At 44.2% G+C, this 20,019-nt stretch overlaps 1 protein-coding gene and 1 long non-coding RNA gene across 3 annotated transcripts in view; both read right to left on the bottom strand.

Moving 5' to 3' along the window:
• Positions 1–6,373, bottom strand: part of LOC140068730 (uncharacterized) — a 61,019-nt gene extending 54,646 nt beyond the window's left edge. The window contains exons 1-2 of the long non-coding RNA XR_011848531.1: positions 6,212–6,373; positions 4,220–4,361 (exon numbers count right to left, since the gene is read on the bottom strand). This is a non-coding gene — a long non-coding RNA (uncharacterized lncRNA). The remainder of the gene's footprint in view (positions 1–4,219; positions 4,362–6,211) is intronic.
• A 10,195-nt stretch (positions 6,374–16,568) lies between these two features.
• Positions 16,569–20,019, bottom strand: part of FSIP1 (fibrous sheath interacting protein 1) — a 45,314-nt gene continuing 41,863 nt past the window's right edge. For both annotated transcript variants that reach the window (XM_072115237.1, XM_072115236.1), the window contains exon 11: positions 16,569–18,331. In XM_072115237.1, the coding sequence (XP_071971338.1) occupies positions 18,128–18,331 (204 nt within the window). In that variant the 3' untranslated portion in view covers positions 16,569–18,127. The remainder of the gene's footprint in view (positions 18,332–20,019) is intronic.

The raw sequence follows: 20,019 nt of genomic DNA, 5'->3' as shown, positions 1-20,019 counted from the left end.
TAAAATCAAGAAAAAGCTTAAAGTGGACGTTCATAAAGTGATTAATCCTATAGTTTTATTACTTTCCCCCTTTATATCAGCTGCCTGACGCTGACCTCTCTCTTCATGAGAAATCCTATAAATATACTTCTGTATCCAACAAATGAGTTTGATGATGGATGATGGGAGCGCGCATACTTCACCCTTCCCTGAGGTCACTCATTTTTCTAGCGGGATGTGGAGGATGAATCACATTTTCCACCAGACCAAGCAATGCTAAAGAATTAGTGTGTTCACAGGTCAAAAAAGCCTCCATTTATCTACAAGGGTAATAGAGGAGACACATAAATATGTACGACCAAGCTTTGAGGTGCTTAGGACTGATAAATGGGAAACCTTCTTAAAGGCTGAAAACCCCAGAAGGGAAGGAATTTTGTAGAATCTGAAGATTATATACTGTCCTTATCCTTGTGGAGGGTGTCCCTGGTGTGCCCTCTGCTCCCCTGTCCTCCTGTCTGCAGGTGAAGATGTCACACGTGCAATGAACGTAAGGCAATCAGCAAGTGAGTGAATGGTCTCCGCAGGGGCCAGGGACGCCCTCTACAGGGGTATATACAGTATATCATGTTCTTCACTTGTATCCTAAATGCTGCATCTTATGGGGTTTTCTGCAATAAAAAACATTTTTAAAAAATACTTTAATTCAGGATCCTCAATATCAATTGATTTGCATATTCTATAGGTTCATGAAAATCTACCAGGGCCATTACTCATAGATCCGGGCACAGTGACTGTGGCAATCTTATATTTGTTATCAATGGCATTCTTGCTTCTAAAATCAACTTTTAAAATTATGCTAATGAGTCTGAATTGCTGGGGGGGTGTTACCAGAGTCCCTTCTTGCTGGAGATACACATGAGCAGAACATGTCTTACCCAACCCCCTGATCTCTGGGAGAGGGGAAACCTTTTCTGCTTATTATTACAGCCTGTGAAGCTACAGCACTGAAGGGCTCAGGAAACACTCGGTGGAGCCCTTCAGGCATTAGAATAATTTTAAAAGTTGATTTTAGAAGGAACATAGACATGGATAACAAAAAAAAAAAAGATGACCACAATCACGGTATCTGGATCTATGAGTAAGTGTCCCTGCTTTATCATGATGGATTTTGATGCTATATTTTCTTTAAAGGGCAACTACCACCAGGATGAAGACTTGTATGCAAATGAGCCTAAGGCCCCATTAACACCTATAGAACCTGAAGCCCCTTAGGCTCATTTGCATACTCGGGCTTATTTACTAAGGTCCCGCGGCTGCATTTCCACCGGGTTTTCCTACGCACGCGATTGGATTGTGTCGCAATCCCGCCGGCTTTCACGCAACACAAATCGGCGGGCAGGCTGATGGACAATCCGACGGATTAAGACAACGTGCCGGATTTAACAAATCAATTTGGGTCGCAACCAAAGCACTTACATACACGGGGAGGAAGATGGTAAACTCCGGCGGAGTGGGGAAGCGACACATGCAGGAAATCGGGCGCACGATCTTCATTCATTGCGGCAGATGTACATTCCGGTGGACAGCGCACCTCAGGGATCGTGCAGGGACCAGGTAAGTAAATGTGCCCCACTGTCTTTCATCCTGGTGGTAAATGTCCTTTTAAAGAGGACCTGTCAGGGTGATTTGGGTTTAGTGTCCCAAATTACCCTTTAGATTTTCCCTTTGTGCATTTAATAAAAAAGACTTGCATACTTACCTCAGTCCGGAGCTCCCCTCACCTGCGCAGTCACACAATGAAGCCCGGATTCACTGCACATGCGCTTGTGTTAGTCCCCACTTTTGTAATAAAGCCGGAGTGTGTGGCTCCAGCTCCATGGAATTACTACACAGGTGCAGGAGGCACCATAGGTAGGTCCAATGTGCCTCATCACGGTCAGAGACACTTACCCATGAGGACCTGTGGTCGGTTTAGTGTCCCAATTCGCCTCTTTAAAGTTATCATTCGTATAAGTTGTCATGGGAACTGACATTCTGAGAAGAATATCCACTCAATATTCTAAATCCGTCCATTTTCCCCTTCCCAGGTGGAGTCCTAGTCACGGTTCAGTCATCCCATTAATGTGTTACAAGGACACAGGCATTCCAGATGGCATGAACAGGTGGGGAGACATAACAAGAACCCTTGTGTGTGTATCTTAAACACGTAAGTGGCACAAGTGGAGCTACAATTACGGGTTTCCTAAAAATAGCCGCCCACTTCTTAAAGGAGATGTCAACACAAACAACATAAGACTGTATTTTACTGGTAGTAAGGCTACGGATTCAGAAGGTTGTGATAAGACCAACGTCCCAGGAGACACCTGAAGAACGGTGAGGACCGGAAGCCTCAGTAAGGAGCAACAAGGGAGTAACTATTTTTTGCCGAACCCTTTTATGTATGGATTCATTTTATTAGATAACACCTCTAAAAGTGGTCTTTTAGTGGATGGTCTTCTCCAAGGAGGTATGCAAGGATGCATAACGTATGGTGGGACGGAAAATTTTGAGATCTTTTCAAAGGGATACGTTTCTGAAGAGCGGTAAGTCAAGAGGTAGATATGACAGGTATCCAAGAACATACCGACCTCCCCTGTTTATAGGGGTGCAAATTAAGTACCTTAAACATTGAATAGCTGGAAGATATAGCTGTTAAAAGAGATCAGTGCAGTGATCATAGAGATCAGTGCAGGAGCGCCCTCTGTTGGTACGAAAGGGGTACTCTGGCTTTTATTTATGGGGCTATAAAACAGGTGCTTAGGGGCGGGAGGGGTTAATAAATATTGTATCTAAGTAAGACATGATAACTGGAACTTATGAGGAGATTGTAGTTGGATTTCCAAGTGGTAAGCATGGAGCACAGTAGGATGCCAGGTCTGATAGTATAAGGCAGGGGGGGGGGCCACATGGCATAAGTGTATTTATAACTCCCGACCGTCTCTGATCCATTGGGATAGTCCTGGTTTTTGGGCTCTGTCTGTCCTGCCTGGTGAGAGGTCAACTATGTCCAAAGACACCACAAGGGGGAAGAAAAATAAGATGGGGAGCTGCTTGGGAGGGGGGGGTACACAATATAAGGGGCAGCTGCTGGTAGGTACAGTAAGGCGGGGTACAATCAGAGGGGATGTTGCTGGGGGGCACAATAAGAGTGGGAGCTGCGTGGGGGAGGATACAATATAAGGGGCAGATGCTGGTAGCACAGTTAGATGGGGTACAATGAGAGGGAATGTTGCTGGGGGGCACAGTAAGACGGGGTACAATAAGAGAGGATGTTGCTGGGCGCACAATAACAGTGGGAGCTGCTTAAGAGAGGACACAATATAAGGGGCAGCTGCTGGTAGGCAAAGTAAGACAGAGTACAATCAGAGGGGATGTTGCTGTGGAGACAAAATAAGAGTGGGAGCTGCTTGGGAGGAGATGGGCACAATATAAGGGGGAGCTGCTGGTAGGCACAGTTAAATGGGGTAAAGTAAGAGGGAAAGCTGCTGGGGGGTACAATAAGATTAGAAGCTGCTTGGGGGGACACAATATAAGGGGGAGCTGCTGGGTGGCACAGTAAGACAGGGTACAACAAGAGGGGAAGTTGCTGGAGGGCACAATAAGAGGGGGAGCTGGGGGAACAATATCAGGGTGGCTAAAATGTGTCAGAGAGCTAAGGGGACATAATGTCAGGGGAAGATAGAGGGCACTAAGAGGGTACAGTGGGTGGATTGTGAGGCAGAGAAAAAGGTGTGGCTTAAGGCAAAAAAATTGTCCCTTTTTCTATGCTATAAAAGTTAGGAGGTATGGACTATACTGTATTCCCAAACTGTTCTGTGGCCTGCTAGCAATGTATTATCTTATTGGTCCTCTAATGTGTTACCCAATTCGATGGTGTAGTAGTGCAATAAGGTGCATATCCCTGCTTGGATAGGGATATTGATGTGGATAATCAACAAGTAATGTGCCCCCGGTAGTGAAATAAGCTGGATGTCTCTGCCGGATCGAGAGGATTGATGCAACATTGACTCTTTCAAGGAGATGTGGCCCATGGCGAAAGTTTGGATTCCTAAGAACTGATATTAGTAGGAGTTGTTACCCTTCTGAATAGCAGGTCATGGAAGATCTTGAGTCGGAGCAGAGAGCTATACATCAACAGGTGATAATGTGTGCAATCGAGCTTATTAATACGGTAATCCGGGTAGTGTGAGCATGAACATACCTGTCAAGAGGTGACTGCGTCTATCAACGCAAGAAGATACAATTTAGCTACATTATTCCAGGCACGATTCCAGAAACTCGGGGACAAAGGCGAGTTATTCTAGCTAATATTTGCACAGCGCAATATGAAGTCCTCCTGGCAGCTGCGGGGAGAGGAACATGAAAAAAATCAATGATGAAAAGAGCTATTTGCACAGCAAAATATCAATTTGTTACATGATCATAAAGTAACACAAAGAAACATTCGAGACAAGTAACCACTACGACGGTATGAGCGTCATAGAATCGTTGTAAGGATAGAGACTTGCGTGACATGAAGGGTGAGGGACTTATGAAACCAAGGATTCAATAAACCACGCATTAATTTTGGAATGTTTACAGGGGGCTTTTCACTTATAACAACCCCAATAATTTCCCCCTCTTACACCAACCCTACCATTCCCCCCCCCCCCTTACACCAACCCCAACTATTTTCTACCGCTTACACCAACCCAAACTAATTCCCCTGCTTACACCATCCTCAACCAATTTCCCCTGCTTACACCATCCCCAACCAATTCCCCCTCTTACACCAAACGCAACCCTTTCACAACCTTTACCAACCCCAACCATTTCACCAGACCCCAACCCCTTCTATTATTGAACATTGAATACACATTTGCATTAATAAATTCTACTATGTAACATACTGGGGCTCATTTACTTACCCTGTCCAGTCGCGATCCAGCGGAGCATTCTCCGATGAGGATTCGGGTCTTCCGACGATTCGCTAAGGTTGTGCGTTCGATGTCCACCAGGTGTCGCTGCTGCGTCGAGGTCTGCTGGAGTTCACCAACCTATTCCCGGTGCAAGTGAGTGATTGATTTTGCGACACAATTCGTTTTATTAAACTCCGCGTTTTTTCCGAACCCGTCGGTTTTCCGACGGCCACACCCCCTAATTTCTGTCGCGTGTAAGCCGGCGGCAATGCGCCACAATCCAATCGCGTGCGCCAAAATCCCGGGGCAATTCGGCACTAAACGGAAAAATCGGGAAACCCGGCGGAAAAAAGCGGTTCGGACCCTTAGTAAATGTGCCCCATTATGTAACTCTATTGACATTGTAAACTCCTCTTATTATTTCAATAAAAACTATTGAAAACAAAAAAAACTCATTCACCACTTCCCCCAAATGAGCCCTTTCACAACATTCTAAACAACCCTAACCCTTTCACCAACTTCATCGCACACAACCCCCTAACCACTTACACCAACCCTGTCTCCATCTTCATCAAACACAACCCCTTCACTACTTACACCAACCACAACACTTTCACAACCTTTACCAATCCCATCCATTTGGTCACTTACAACAACCCCAAAACTTTTACCACTAACACCAACTTCACCACCTTCTTCAAAATCAACCACTTAGAGCAACCTAAACCCTTTCACGACCTTTACTAACCCTAAGCCCTGCACCACTTACACCAACCTCCACCCATTTACAACCTTCCCCAATCCCAACCATTTCACCACTCACACCAACTCCAACCCCTTCTATTATTGAACATTCAACATGCCATTGGAATTATCAAGTTCTACTATGTGAGGTGACTGTTATTTCAATAAAAAAAACTTTTGAAAACAAAAAACTCTTTCACCACCTTATACAAACCCCTTCCCCAATCCACTCCACTGATTATGGAACTGATGCCCCCCACCTCTTCCCCACTTTGCTGTAAAGTCACACTGTGGGAAGGGGGAAGTACTCTTGTAAAGTGTAAAGTGTAACAGCCTGTGAAGTTACAGCACAGTGGAGCTCTGGTAAAACCCCCCAGAGCCCTTCTGGCTCGTTAGTATAATTTTAAAAGTTATGGTCAAGGATAACAAATATAAGAAGATACCACAGTCCCGGTGCCTGGATCTATGAGTAATGTCCCTGGTTTATCAAAATGGATTTTTAAGGGTAGATTTTCTTTAATAGAAGGAATTCTAAAAAAGATATATCATACCATAACTGAGGGTGTGAGTCCCTTTGAGGAAGCTGTTTGCTGAGCCAAGCATGCATGTATATACTGGAGAGAGGGAGACAATCCACTGCCAAATCACACATCGAAATCCAATACAGAAATCCTTCTTTCCTGCAACATCTGACCTCGGTGAAGTGCCTGGTGCCCTGATTTACATTAAATTACCTTGTTGAAATCAGTGAGTACATCCAAAATATACCTAATGCATATAAATATCCTAAGGGGGGGGGAATAGTGGTAAATTAGATGTTCCCTAGGCAAAAGGCAAATCATGCAATTATGGAGAGCAGATGTGAGACCCAGCTGCCCATGCACAATAGATAAACATTGTCTGATACCACCAAAAGCGTAATTCGTATGGAGACAGTCTGAATTAGGGCAGATTATAGACATGTGGATGTCACCTAGAACATCAGTCTCTATCATTAGGACTACATGATGTTCCCATCCCTGGTCTTCATGTATCCTGTAGACATTATTTGTTAGGGACATTATAACTTGTGCATTATTACTCCCAGTTTCATAACATATGTAACCCTGATGTGTCCGCCCTCAGATGCTGTAGAAGACTTTTTGGCAACACTTAAAGTCACACATACGGTTTAAATTATAACAAAAACTTATGACTCCATGAAATAGAAGGTCGGCCAAAAGGGGGATATGCTCTAATAATTGAGTTGGATCCAACCACTTTGGATTTACAGTCTGTTTCCTGCTTGAACTAAGAACAACCTCCATCTTAGACCACATCTAATCCTCTTTGCCCATTACTTCCACTTCCCCAGCCCTTACATACCACTATTGTAGAAGTAGTCTAGGAAAAATAACAAAAATGTCTGTGCCCCTACACCAGGTGACTCTGGGGACAAGTTGGGTTGAAGTGGTGAGCGGATACCATCAATTATACAGTATGTGTTTTTCAACAAAAGTTGCCTTAGACTTCCATTTCTTACTCAACATGATTGAACTCCAATCATCTCCTACAGGTCGAATAAGCTCGTCATTGGGTACCTAGCACTATCTCAATACTAGAGATGAGCGAGTATACTCGTCCGAGCTTGATGCTCGTTCGAGAATTAGTGTACTGGAAACGGCTCGTTGCTCGGATGAGTATTTCCCCTGCTCAAGATCGAGCATTTAATTAAGAAAAGACAGTGAAGAACAGTGAAGAATACAGTGAACACAGGATCATTTAAGTGTATGGAAACATCTGCAATGTGTTCTTCACACAGATTTACTTATCCGGTCCATTCCCGATCCAGCGGCGCGTTCTCTGTGGTGGATTCGGGTCTTCCGGCGATTCACTAAGGCAGTTCCTCCGACGTCCACCAGGTGTCGTTGCTGCGCTGAAGTCCGCCGAGGTCAACAGGAGTGCACAATCCATTGCCGGGTGAAGGTAAGCGCAAGTCCAGCGTCACTTTTTTTTTCTAAATGCGGCGGTTTCTCCGAATCAGTCAGGTTTTCGTACGGCCACGCCCCCTGATTTCCGCCGATGCGCCACAATCCGATCACGTGCGCCGAAATCCCGGGGCAATACAGGGAAAATCGACGCAAAATGGTAAAATTCGGTTAACCCGTCGCAAAAACGCGAATTAGACCCTTAGTAAATGACACCGTTCTGCACGCGTGTCTTCGGATAAGTTAGCAGATGTACGGAAACATCTGCAATGTGTTCTTCACTGTGTTCTTTCAATGGGGCATATTTACTTACCCGGTCCATTCGCGTTCCAGCGGCAGCTTCTCTGATGAGCGTTCGGGTCTTCCGGCGATTCATGAAGGTCCTGCTCCTGATGTCCACCAGGCCGAAGTCCGCCGAGGTGCCCCGGAGTTCATCGTCTTCATCGTGGTGCATGTGAGTATGGCCCGTGCGACCAATTTTTTTTAAATGCGGCGGTTTCTCCGAATCCGTCGGGTTACCGTTCGGCCATGCCCCCCGATTTCCGTTGCGTGCATGCCAGCGCCGATGCGCCACAATCCGATCGCATGCACCAAAATCCCGGGGGGGGGGTTCACGGGAAATCGGCGCAAATCGGATATATATTCGGGTAACACGTCGGGAAAACGCGAATCGGGCCCTTAGTAAATGACCCCCATTGTGTTCTTTCAGTGAAAAATGCTCGAGTCTCCCATTGACTTCAATGGGGTTCGTCATTCGAGACGAGCACTCGAGCATCAGGAAAAGTTTGTCTCGAATAACGAGTACCCGAGCATTTTAGTGCTCGCTCATCTCTATTTAATACATTTTTATGACTGGAGGATGGATGCCGAGGTCCCTCTAGAAGTGCTTCAAAGACGACTATGTGCTTTTGCTTTGAAGAGTGGTCTTCAAGTCAATACCTTACCCGATGTGATCTCAAAGGTGAGCAGAACAGATCAGAGGTGAAGGGGCACTGTGCTTCTTTCCCTACATTTTAGCAATCAAAGGAGGTTCAGAGACAATCTTCTCCCCAAACATCAAGACAGTCAGCTTCAATCATTGTCTGTTGGCTGACTTTGGTCAGTCTATGTCTAGGCATGTTAGGATACAAAACATTCCTTCTTACCCAAGATCAACACGATATAGAATGTTGACCATCAACGGCAACTCTAAATAATCTTCGAAGACGTGAGCACATATAACACCATGAACCAATAATGGAGTAGCCCTACTGGGAGCTTCAATGAAGTTACATTATAAAGGAATAGGAACATTATACACCATGAATGGGTGCTCATAGCATAAAGAAAGCTTATGGTACCACAATCTCTACTTGAACTTGCTGCCTTGGGCTGTCTGCATGGTATGTCTACACTTATGTAAGTTCCTTTATCTTGACAGATAAACACAGACGAGACACATTCTCCCATCAATCTCCTGTCAAAATATCAAAAAATACCTGACCATCGTGGATGAAGGAGCAGTGATGGGCGAAAGCAGAAGAATGTTACTAAATTCAGTATAGAAGAGAAGATCAAAGCAGGAATGAAAGTGTCAACCGAGGGGGGAAAGAATTTACTCTCAAAAATGTGTCCGTCAAGTCTTCTTGTGGCGTAAAAAAGTAGAGGAACATCTGCTGTCCTAATTCAAAAAGAAGCCTCACTTATGACATTGTTGTGTCTAAAATGTTGGTTCCAAAAGTGGATAAAATAGAACACACTATAAAAAAAGGCTCCTGTTGAGAAATACTTTGGTTCCCTCTACTTGTCTCCAGCCACATGTCAAGAGTCGCAGCCAAGACATCATGAGGTTCCGTAAGTAAAATGCTCTCAATAAGAAGAGGGAATAGGCTCTTGTCTCATCTGTTTGGGGTTATTTCGCTTAAAAACGGAAAGATTATACATGTTGACATCTAACAATTCGATCCTTCATCAGGAGTGATCCAGGAGATCAGCCACTCCCACAAAAATTATAGCCTGCCAAATATACTATAGCAGTGGTGGCGAACCTATGGCACGGGTGCCAGAGGTGGCACTCAGAGCCCTCTCTATGGGCACCCTCGCCATCACCCCAGTGCAAAAATTGGCAGACAGGACTCAAGGCTACAATGATAATCCAAAATTCCTCTCCTTCTTTCTACTATATTGGTGTCCTCAGGTGCCAATACAATTTAAACCTGTGACAGAGCCCATGAGTCATAAGTTACTGCTTAAATTGTCGCATTGGCACGTTGCAAATAATATGTGGGTTTTGTTTGTAGTTTGGGTACTCGATGTCTAAAAGGTTCGCCATCACTGTACTATAGTGTCCACTGAAAACTCCACTAAGTCAGACCTGATCTAAATAGCTTTGACCTGGCTGAGATTGCGCCCGTATCTACTTAAAGGCCAAAGCCTTAGATAGATACAAGTGGCAGGAAATTTAAGATTGCTGTGCAAAGCGCTATTCTTAATAACCCCCCCCACACACACACACACCACCACCAATTAGTATAGACAACATCAAGGTAGTGTCTGTCTCATACAATGAAGGAAATATCCAGAGTTAGCCCCAATGGAAAATCTTTAGCCTATGATGTATTGTTTCAGGGGGGTAACTAGGGAAGACAGGGCCCCATAGCAGGCTTCTGAATGGGGCACCCATTCCCGCTTAAAAAAATATACTTATTTGAATGCTCACAAATTTGAGTTACAATCACATACACATTTATACACTCTTATACACATGTATACACTCATGTGCACACATACAGAGCATATACACATCATATACACATACATACAGTGCCATATACAGACGTACAGCATTTATACACACATACAGTGTATACACACCATATATCATGTACATATTACAGATACACATACATATACAGCATATATACATCACATCATGTTATACAGGTGGTCCCCTACTTAAGAACACCCGACTTACAGACGACCAATACTTAAAGACGGACCCCTCTGCCACCTGTGACCTCCGGTGAATCTCTCTGGATGCAGTCCCAGGCTGCAATGATCAGCTGTAAGATGTCTGTAATGAAGCTTTAGTGATAATCCTTGGTGCAATTACAGAAAAAAAATTTAAATTCCAATCGTCACTGGGGCCAAAAATTTTTTGTGTTTGGAGCTACAATTATAAAATATACAGTTTGTATGTAACCCGGGGACTGCCTGTGCACATATTATGCTGTACTACATGCTGCATTATACGTATATAATGGTGCACCTCCTACATTGTTTAGTGTGTCAGGACAGGGCCCCCTGACACTGCGAGCCCCATAGCAGCTACTATGAATGTTACTCATTTAGTTACACTCCTGTATTATTTCTAGTAATGTTGAACATAGACCTTCAAGATCTGGATACAATCTCCCCCTCTGCACTCCATGATCCATGTTACCACGCCGTCCTTTATTTTGTTGTGAGACTTCCCACCCCCTGTGGAGAAGAACTAATCTGAGGCCTTCTCCCTTGGGTTCTTATGCTCCCTTGGGTCTCCCTCGATGATATGTTCTAGCTTACAATGCTGTAAAACAATTTTAAAAACAAAATTCAAGTAAAAAGTAAAACAAAGTGTTGACTCCCAATAACGCAGATGCACGATGGCATCAGCTAGTGACTGCCACCCACCATTTGTTTTTCATGGGACACACTGAAAAATAAGTCAATACAATTTGCACCAGAAACAATTTACGGATTCTTCATTTCTGCCTTATTATTTATTAATGATTCACAGAAGAAGAAAATATTAGTGTATTTGAAGTTTATAGACAGTTCAATCCTCTAGGGGAAACCCTTCCGAGAATCCCATCTGCCAATTTTTAGGGCTGGAGTTATTACAATCAGAATCGGCATTGGAGTCTATAGAGACTTGGACCTCTCCATGTGATTGCTATACGGCAGATGTTTCCATGAATGCTCATGATGTAACATGGTCTGGTGATAGGAGTTTTGGCTCCTTGCTATCTGAAGTAATTCGGGACGAGTATTTCCCACACCATGATTCTGTATAGAGCCAAATAAAGCGCTGTCCTGTATGCGGCTCCCGCTGACTCACTGGTTACTACAACTATGTGGGATCACATCATTCTCATAGGACTCACCACTCATTTCTATCTTTCTTACTACGTAGGGTTAAATTAAAAAGCATTTCCGCAGGACGCGCCATAAATGTGCAATGGATGCGGATTACATTGTGAGAACAGGGATCTAATAGACAGGTGGCTCCATATAGGGTCATACATACTTACTCTCACTATTGTATAGAGGATTTGCAGCTGTAATCCTAAATTGACCCCCCGATATCCACTGGGGGTGTGACAGCAGATCCGTCTGAGAATTAGACTTCATTTATGGAGCTAATATGCAACTTTTTACGCTGAGGTCAAACAGATGTGATTCATGTGTTTTAGATGCAGTGTGAAAAATATCAGGTCAGTGAGGGTCAGAAACCCACTGATCAGAAGCAGTAGCAGTGGACTCGGGGGTTATAGGACCCCCACAAATCCTATTACCTTATCTAACGATTAGTCATCAATATAATCACACAAGACATCACACAAAATCTGTAAGCAAATGCATTTTTCACAGCCCTGCTGCTACTACGAACACACACAAAGGTATGATTATATAGATATCTGGAGCTGATACTTATAGGAAATTTACCATCAAAATTAAGAATGATAGGGAAACTTACTCATAGATCCAGGCACTGTGACTGTGGTAATCTTCTTATATTTGTTATCCATCGCCTCCTTCCTCCTAATATCAGCTTTTAAAGGACACCTGTCATCAGGTCTGTGTCACTTGTCCTGTCACTACTACCTGTTGGAGCAGCTCCCAAGGATCCCATCCCAGCCTTTATCTAGTTATTTCATACATTATTCATTGTAAAATCATCTATTCTTTATCATGTAAATGAGGCTGGTCACATGGTCAGAGGCAGTGATGTCACCCCTGTTACCCCTCCCCTCTCCTCCCCCTGCTCATGTCTGTGTGTAATGTATAGTAAAGCATGGCTAGTGTGAGTGCTGTACCTGCTGACATGCTGCATCCTCCTAATATACAGGTGAGAGACACAGACATCAGCTACACATGAATCTGACATGTTCTGCTGTAACATGGCTGCCTGGAGCTGCTGTATCTCTCCTATACACACACACACAGGCTGCAGGGGGCGTGGCCACCAGCACCAGGAAGCACATCATTATACAGCCTCACATAATTATACAGGCTGTCAGTCAAGCACTGGGGGTGTGGCTGTGCCTCCCACTCATGAATAGAGTGGACAGCTTGAATATGCTAATGCTTCATTGGACACTTCACAGGTCATTTGCATACAGCTTTAGGACCTCATTGCTTAGGTTTACAGGCATCTAGAGGGACAATGAAGGGATAGAGGCAATGCTCTCTAATGGCAGTTTATGAAAATATATTTAGTTTAGGGGGGTTATTTTGCATGACGGGTTCTCTTTAAAATTAAGCTAATGGGCCAGAGGGGCTCTGGGAGGGGAGTTACTAGAGCCCTTCTACTCTAGGCTTCAAAGGTTGCTACACAGTGCAGTAGCACTTCCCCCCTCTGCACTGTGTGAGATTGTAACAAAGGGAGCTGGATGAGACAGTGTAACAGCCTGTTAAACTGTAGCATAGAGAGGCTCTAATAGTGCTCCCCAGGGCTTTTCTGTCTCATTAGCATAATTTCAAAAGTTGATTTTTTTTTTTATAAGGAAGGAGGCCAAGGATAACAAATATAAGAAGATTACCACAGTCCCGGTGCCTGGAGCTATGAGTAATGTCCCTGGTTGGGACATGATGGATTTTGATGGTAGATTTCCTGTTAATTTTTGGTTTAACTAAAGTTATCTTCAATGTTTCTCCTTATGAATAGATATTGATGATTGCTGACATGTGTACAATGCCCAGCCATTTATGGGTCCTTTCCTAAATTGTACTATAGTCACCAATGATTTTCTTTCCTTGATAACCAGTGGAGTCAACATTGTAGGCAACAGAAGCCACTTTATAGGAACCTAATCGAGTTGAATTGTGGAATCAGAGCCATAAATACTGGGGGGGGGGGCAGTGTCTAAAGATACCTACTTTTGCACCCTTAGATATTAAAAAAGAGTTTGGCAAAAGAGTGATGAGTGGACCTGAACTGCTCCAGCCAGAAGTGCAGGTTCACGAATGGCTCAATACCTACCCTCCCCCCTTCACCGGTAACACCTAGAATCAGTGCACACTTTTCCATTTACTCTATGAATGGTCCTCCAAATTACATCACAGGGAGCAATGAGCCCCTCGGAAAATGGTGGCACAATTTAAAGGGTAACACCTGTGATCAGTGCCAGAACCATTTGCAGGTGTGAGCAATTGGGTTCGGTACCCGAACAGAACTTTTGGGTCAGCTCATCACTACTTGAGTAGAGAACTTGGCGTCTAACACAAGAAGGTGATTTCCACGTTACCTAATAACCCTAACAGTTGTAGTTGTAAAGATCACCACACTATAAAAAAATGCAGATAAAAGAGGTTATAATATGACCAAATCCCCTAAAATAACTGATCACAACCTTGTCTGATACAGTGACAGAAGATAAGAAGCAGCCATCACTCCATACAAGCTTCAGGCGTGGTCTTCAGAAGCCATGACTGGTCAGCACAGTATCATCCGGTCCCGAGATGATACATGACACTATTCATTCCCTCATTCGTGAGACTGTGACTTCATTACACAAATATTCTGGCTCTCCATGTAACCTGCTGCTATATTATTCAGCCCCTGAATCATTGATAGTAACCACCATGACACCACATAATCCATTGTGGTAGAGGCCACCTACCACGTGCGGTATTCTGCAGAAAATGATGGAGAAACCTCAAGAACCGGTCCAGACCTCCGACAGGAGCTTTATTATATCATTGATATTATTTCTTTAGGTCAAAAATCTTGAAATAAAGTTCCTCCGTCTTAAGGCTCAGGAGGATCCAGCACTGCCAGATCCTCCTGACCCCTGTTTTAGAGATTAAGCTCTTCACAGTAGTGATGGGTCGTTCGCGTACGAATAGCCGACACAAATAGCCGCCTCAATCGTGTAAAAGACAATGGCTAACTAAAGCCCACCCCTAAACATCTTGCCACGCCCCCTTTAACCCAATAAAATCGGGTTAAAAGTGGAGTGGTGTGCAGGGCCGGCTCCAGGTTTCAGTGGGCCCTTTGCAGTAAGCTAACATTCTGGCATGGATTCATTTTATACAGCCTCCTCACCACCCATAGTTTAATTATATACAGCCCCGTTCCCCCACATGGATTATTTTCATCCCCCTCACCGCCCATTATATGCAGCCCAATACACGGAACCCCCATTCATTATATACAGCTCCCTCCTCATCCCCCATTAATTATATACAACTCCCTCCAAATCCCCCCTGCCATTCATTATATAAAGCCTCATCCCCCTCCCCATTCATTATATACAGCTCCTCCTCACCCCCCATGGACTAGTAAATGTGACCATTAAAAATAAAAGAATACTACTCACCTCATTCTTGTGCTCAGGTCCGGAGCTTCCCCTTCACCGTCTTCCTCCTCCTACCGGCAGTCGCACAGCGCTTCACGCACAACGTCTTGCAGCACACAACGGAGCGCCACTTTAAGGCGTTAGTAGCTGGCACGGCCAGACTGCTTGGGCCGGGGGTTCACCGCACGGCAGCGTCTAGTGCCATACAGAGCGCCGCTTTTTGGTACCGGCACCCGGCAAAGCTGCTGGGGAATGAGATGTGGCCACGAGTGGGCCCTCCCAGCAGCTGTGGGCCCCGGCACTTGCCCTGGTTTGCCGGGTGCTAGCGCCGGCCCTGGTGGTGTGACTGACTGGCCTGTGGCTCCCTATTATATATTTAATAGGGAGCCTTTCTGGAGCCGAAGGGCCGGCTCTTCTTAATAAGCGGAGACTAATTAGCCAGATCACTAAGAAGAGACGGAATTCCCATCACTACTTTGCAGAGACTCTGCATTGCTTTCTCCCCCTTGATGCTGGTACCTATTACTGCAGGACCTATAGTGATGTCAGCAGAGTGTCACTGATCACATGCTTCCTGCATCACTGCAAGGTCCTTAAACCCTTTCATGCTGCCAAGGGATTGGGCCAGAAAAGAAGTTGTGGCTGGGACTGGCTATGAAAAAGAGCAATGTGTGAGTGAAAGTGAATAGATGTGGAAGTGCTCATGTGAGTGTTCATGTGAGTGAATGTATGTAGAAGACCTGAGTGAGTGAATGTAGCAAGAGCTGAGTGACCAAATGGTTGTAGAATGTGAGAGTGTGAATGAAAGGGTGTAGCAGAGCTATGTGTGAGTAAATGGATTTAGCAAAGCGGTGTGTGTGAATGAATGGATGCAGCAGATCTGTGTGTGAAAGAATGGATGTAGCAGGGCTGTGAGTGATGTATGTATGTAGCAGAGCTGTGTGTGAATAAATGGTTGTAGCAGAGCTGCACATGAATAAATTAAACAGAGCTGTGTGTGAGTGAATGGATGTAGCAGCGCTGTGTGTGAGTGAATGGATGTAGCAGTGCTGTGTGTGAGTGAATGGATGTAGCAGACCTGTGTGTGAATGATTAGATGTAGCAGAGCTTTGTGTGCTGTGCTTGTGTGTGACCAACAGGAATTTTTGATTTGGTGTCAAATATAGTTTACCTTTTTAAAGATGACTAAATCTGGGCTGAGTCTTATAGTAAGGTGCGTCTTACAGCCCAAAAATCTGGTAATATTTGAAAATATTTTTTAATTTGGAATACTTCAGTTGGACTCAACACTTGGCATCTTGACAATACCTTGACCATTTTTTGTCTGAATCTAAGCCATCTAAAAGCCAAAGGACCATAATGCTAAAAAAAAAAGTCATTTTTCTTTTTAATAAATCACTTTTATTGAAAGTAAAAGAAAGACCCACACAACATAAAGTGATCCAAAAATGAAGCCTCAAAAACAAGATATTAACTAGCTACTGTACATAGCCCTAAAATATAAAAAAATATATACAACCGGTGTAATAAGAGGAAGGTAAAAATGAAAAAAAAAATCTTGGTTCTTAAAGGGGTTGTATCAAGTTGAAAATTACTTTACAGGTTAATGTGATTAATGAAGACCCCAGCAGTTAGACACTTGTTACTCTATCAATGTCCCTCTTATTGGCCAAGGATTTGTCTCATATTTATACATTTGAGGGTGAAGATCCTACGATATATGGGGTTCTCGTGATCCCTGAAGGCACCAGTGGTCCAACCTGAAGCAAACCGCTTTATATATTGGTCATTAAAGGGGTTAAATCAGTCTTCAGTTTGGATGTGTCTATGTTTTTGTTGAACCTGTCTGCAGAAATTGACTTAATAAACCCTTAGCGGTATGTTGTGAAGCAGATTATCACTGTCCAGATGTTGTGTCTTTCATGGCCACCCAGTGTGATGGTATCCAGAAAATCTGCTTTGTAGTAATATGTAAACTGTTTGTATAAAGTCAAGGAGGCAGAAAGTTTAGCATTGAAGTCAAGCTCTCCCCACTTCATAACGTCACCTCTTATGTGATTGACATCATTCACCAAACTTCAGGAAAGTCGATCAGTGATGTATCAGGATGTAGAGTCGTTAATCAGAGCAGTGGGGGAGCTCTTAGGTGAGGAGAGCTTGACTTCAGCACTGACTCTGTGGGGACTATTTATCGGGACTGAAATAATCACAAATGCTATTGTATCGAAAACACTTCCGATTATTTTGCCTTTTTCTGCACCTCCACGCCAGGGGGGACGGGGGACTGAAAAGGGGCACGGTTGGCAGGGAAATAGGCCAACCCAGGACGATCCCTTCCCGGGGTACACTTCTTAAACGTCAGGACCAGAGCCTCTTGATGTATCCAGCTGCGCCACAGGGTTGGCGGGGCTTTCATACACCGCCACACGAGCGCCAGCGTATCATAAATATCCCTCGTGACCTTATACAACCAATTCACATCTCACTCCAACGTTGATTTTCTGGATGATGCCACCATGTTGGGCCATGAAAGAAACACAATCTGGGAGGTGTTGAGATTCTAGGACAACAAACTAATACTTTTTTATTCTGTCAATTTCTGCTGACAGATTCCCTTTAAGATTTTAGCTTTTAGGACAGACATGTGGCAGAATATTACATTATTATTATTATTATTATTGATCAACTGACTTCTGCTTTATGGATTGTTCCGATTCCTGGGCACGACTGGAAACTTCTACTTTTAGATCCTCCTAATATTTTGGGCGCGTGGACTATTCTGTGTCTGATCACGCCCTCTTTCATGAGGCCACTCCCTCTCTCTTTGTTGGATAAGCCGGGGGGAAAATGGTTTAAAAGCCTTCATAAATGTGTCGGATGCCGTTTTTTTGGCGTAAATGACACCAGAAGTTTGGCCAACGTGGCTTCGTGAATTCCCCCCATGAATGTGGGGAGTATACTATGAAATCTGTACAGATGACTCACTGAGCAGTGAGCTGCAGCCAGAGACTGATCTTATGGAAGTGCTGCTTCTCTGGATGTCCTCAAGACGCTGGTCTATTTCCTTCAGACGTGTTTTCTGTTCTCGTAGCTCCTTTGTGTAACGTAAAACTTTCTCCCCCGGTGCGGGCTCCAGGTTCCCAAACTTAACCGCTGAGACTTCCTGAAAAGGAGGTGAAGAGATGATAATACAATGGAGGATGTGTTTGATGAGTCACTTGCTTCCTGTAAAGACGTGCTAGTATTCTCCAGACGTCTTCCTAGAGGCGCAGCTGTGTATAGAAGCGGAGGCAGCCATGTTTATATAGGACATAGCTCATCTATAAAGACCACGATGGGCGGTGGAATCAGATCACACGGAGAAATGCACAGATGTCTTAATCACGTGTACGGCCAAGATCATGGTCTTCATATCTCTACCAACTATGGTATATACTGATAGTAACGGCCATGCCAACTCCACCACGTAGTCGTAACTTATAGGGGGTACAGTAATGTACAGTCTAGAAGCCGTCATAGTCGTGTCATGGAATCATTCATAGGGTGATCCACTGATAAGACAATGGAGGTCCCAAGATACTGCACTCTGCATTCAGTCTATGGCAGCCATATGGATCAGAAGAGGTTAAAAGTGAATACCTATTGCTCCCCTTTAGTGATAAGTGGACACGAACCTCAACATTTGGGTCTGTGTGGAACATTGTAGGTTCGTCTCCCCAAACCCAGACTTCTACAAGAAGTTCAGGCTCAACCCTTGCCAGAACTAAATCAATTGCTCTCCCGCCATCATTTAAATGGTTAACACCCATGATCGGTGCCAGTGCCCACCCCAAACCTTTTTTTCAAGGTTAGACCGAACCTGATCCTACCAGAAATGAGCAGACCTCAACCGTAATGTTTGGGGAAGTTCGGTTTTGATTTTCAGGCTCAGCCCCAAAAAGCAATGATAACGGGCATTAACGCTTTCATTGCCGTGCAAGCATATTTGAATAACGTCGGCCCATAGGCCCATGGGCCGAACGTTGCAGGTCTGTTCCCCCTAACCTCAGCCAGTATAGGTTTGGCGTTCAGGCTCACCCCTGCCGATAACGCCTGTGATCAGTGTTGGCACTGATTGTGGGTTTAAACACTATAAATACCAGGCCTGAACCTGAACCCTTTAAATCCAGAGCCAAACCTGGTCAACCCGAACCCAATTGGGTCCACTCATCCCAACTTATAACCTAACCTGAAGCTAATAATAATATCATATCAATCATGGCCTGGTTCCTGTATGGGGGCGCTGCCACTTCTTCAGTTTTCATAGAGCATAATATTACAATTTTACGTCTCCTTCACTTGAAAGGGGCACAACTCTAGTAAATGGGAAATCAGACCCCCACAAAACTGACATTGATGACCTATTCTAAATATAGTCTATTATAGGGGTTTTCCCACGAAAGAAAATTCTCCCATTTCAATCCCCTAGTGAGGTTAACAGAATAAAGATCATTTTAACCCCTTACTTTACAATTTTGTTATTGCTGTTTTTGCTCCTATCTCTCCCTCCACTGCTCAGTGTAAAATCCCAGGGTGTGGGGTACTCTCTAAGCAGACACATTACCGTATTATCCATTTAGTTTGTTGGGGTGACAAAGGTGGTTACATTATCATGGTACAGATTTATATACACTTTCATCTGGCTTCTGACATTGTACTAACACACTGATACATAGAGAGAGAGATGAGACTTATCAGAGATGCATGAGATTACACAGAGGCTGATAGACCATTACACTGTTACACGGTGTGCTTTGCTACATTTCGCAGACATGTGCCTGCCTCCCCCTTCCCCCGGATCACTTATCTCCT

This window comes from Engystomops pustulosus, chromosome 7, assembly GCF_040894005.1.
Source record: "Engystomops pustulosus chromosome 7, aEngPut4.maternal, whole genome shotgun sequence".
Lineage (NCBI taxonomy): Eukaryota > Metazoa > Chordata > Amphibia > Anura > Leptodactylidae > Engystomops > Engystomops pustulosus.
Note: the sequence above shows the minus strand (reverse complement) of the source record. Positions and strands in the feature narration are given on the sequence as shown.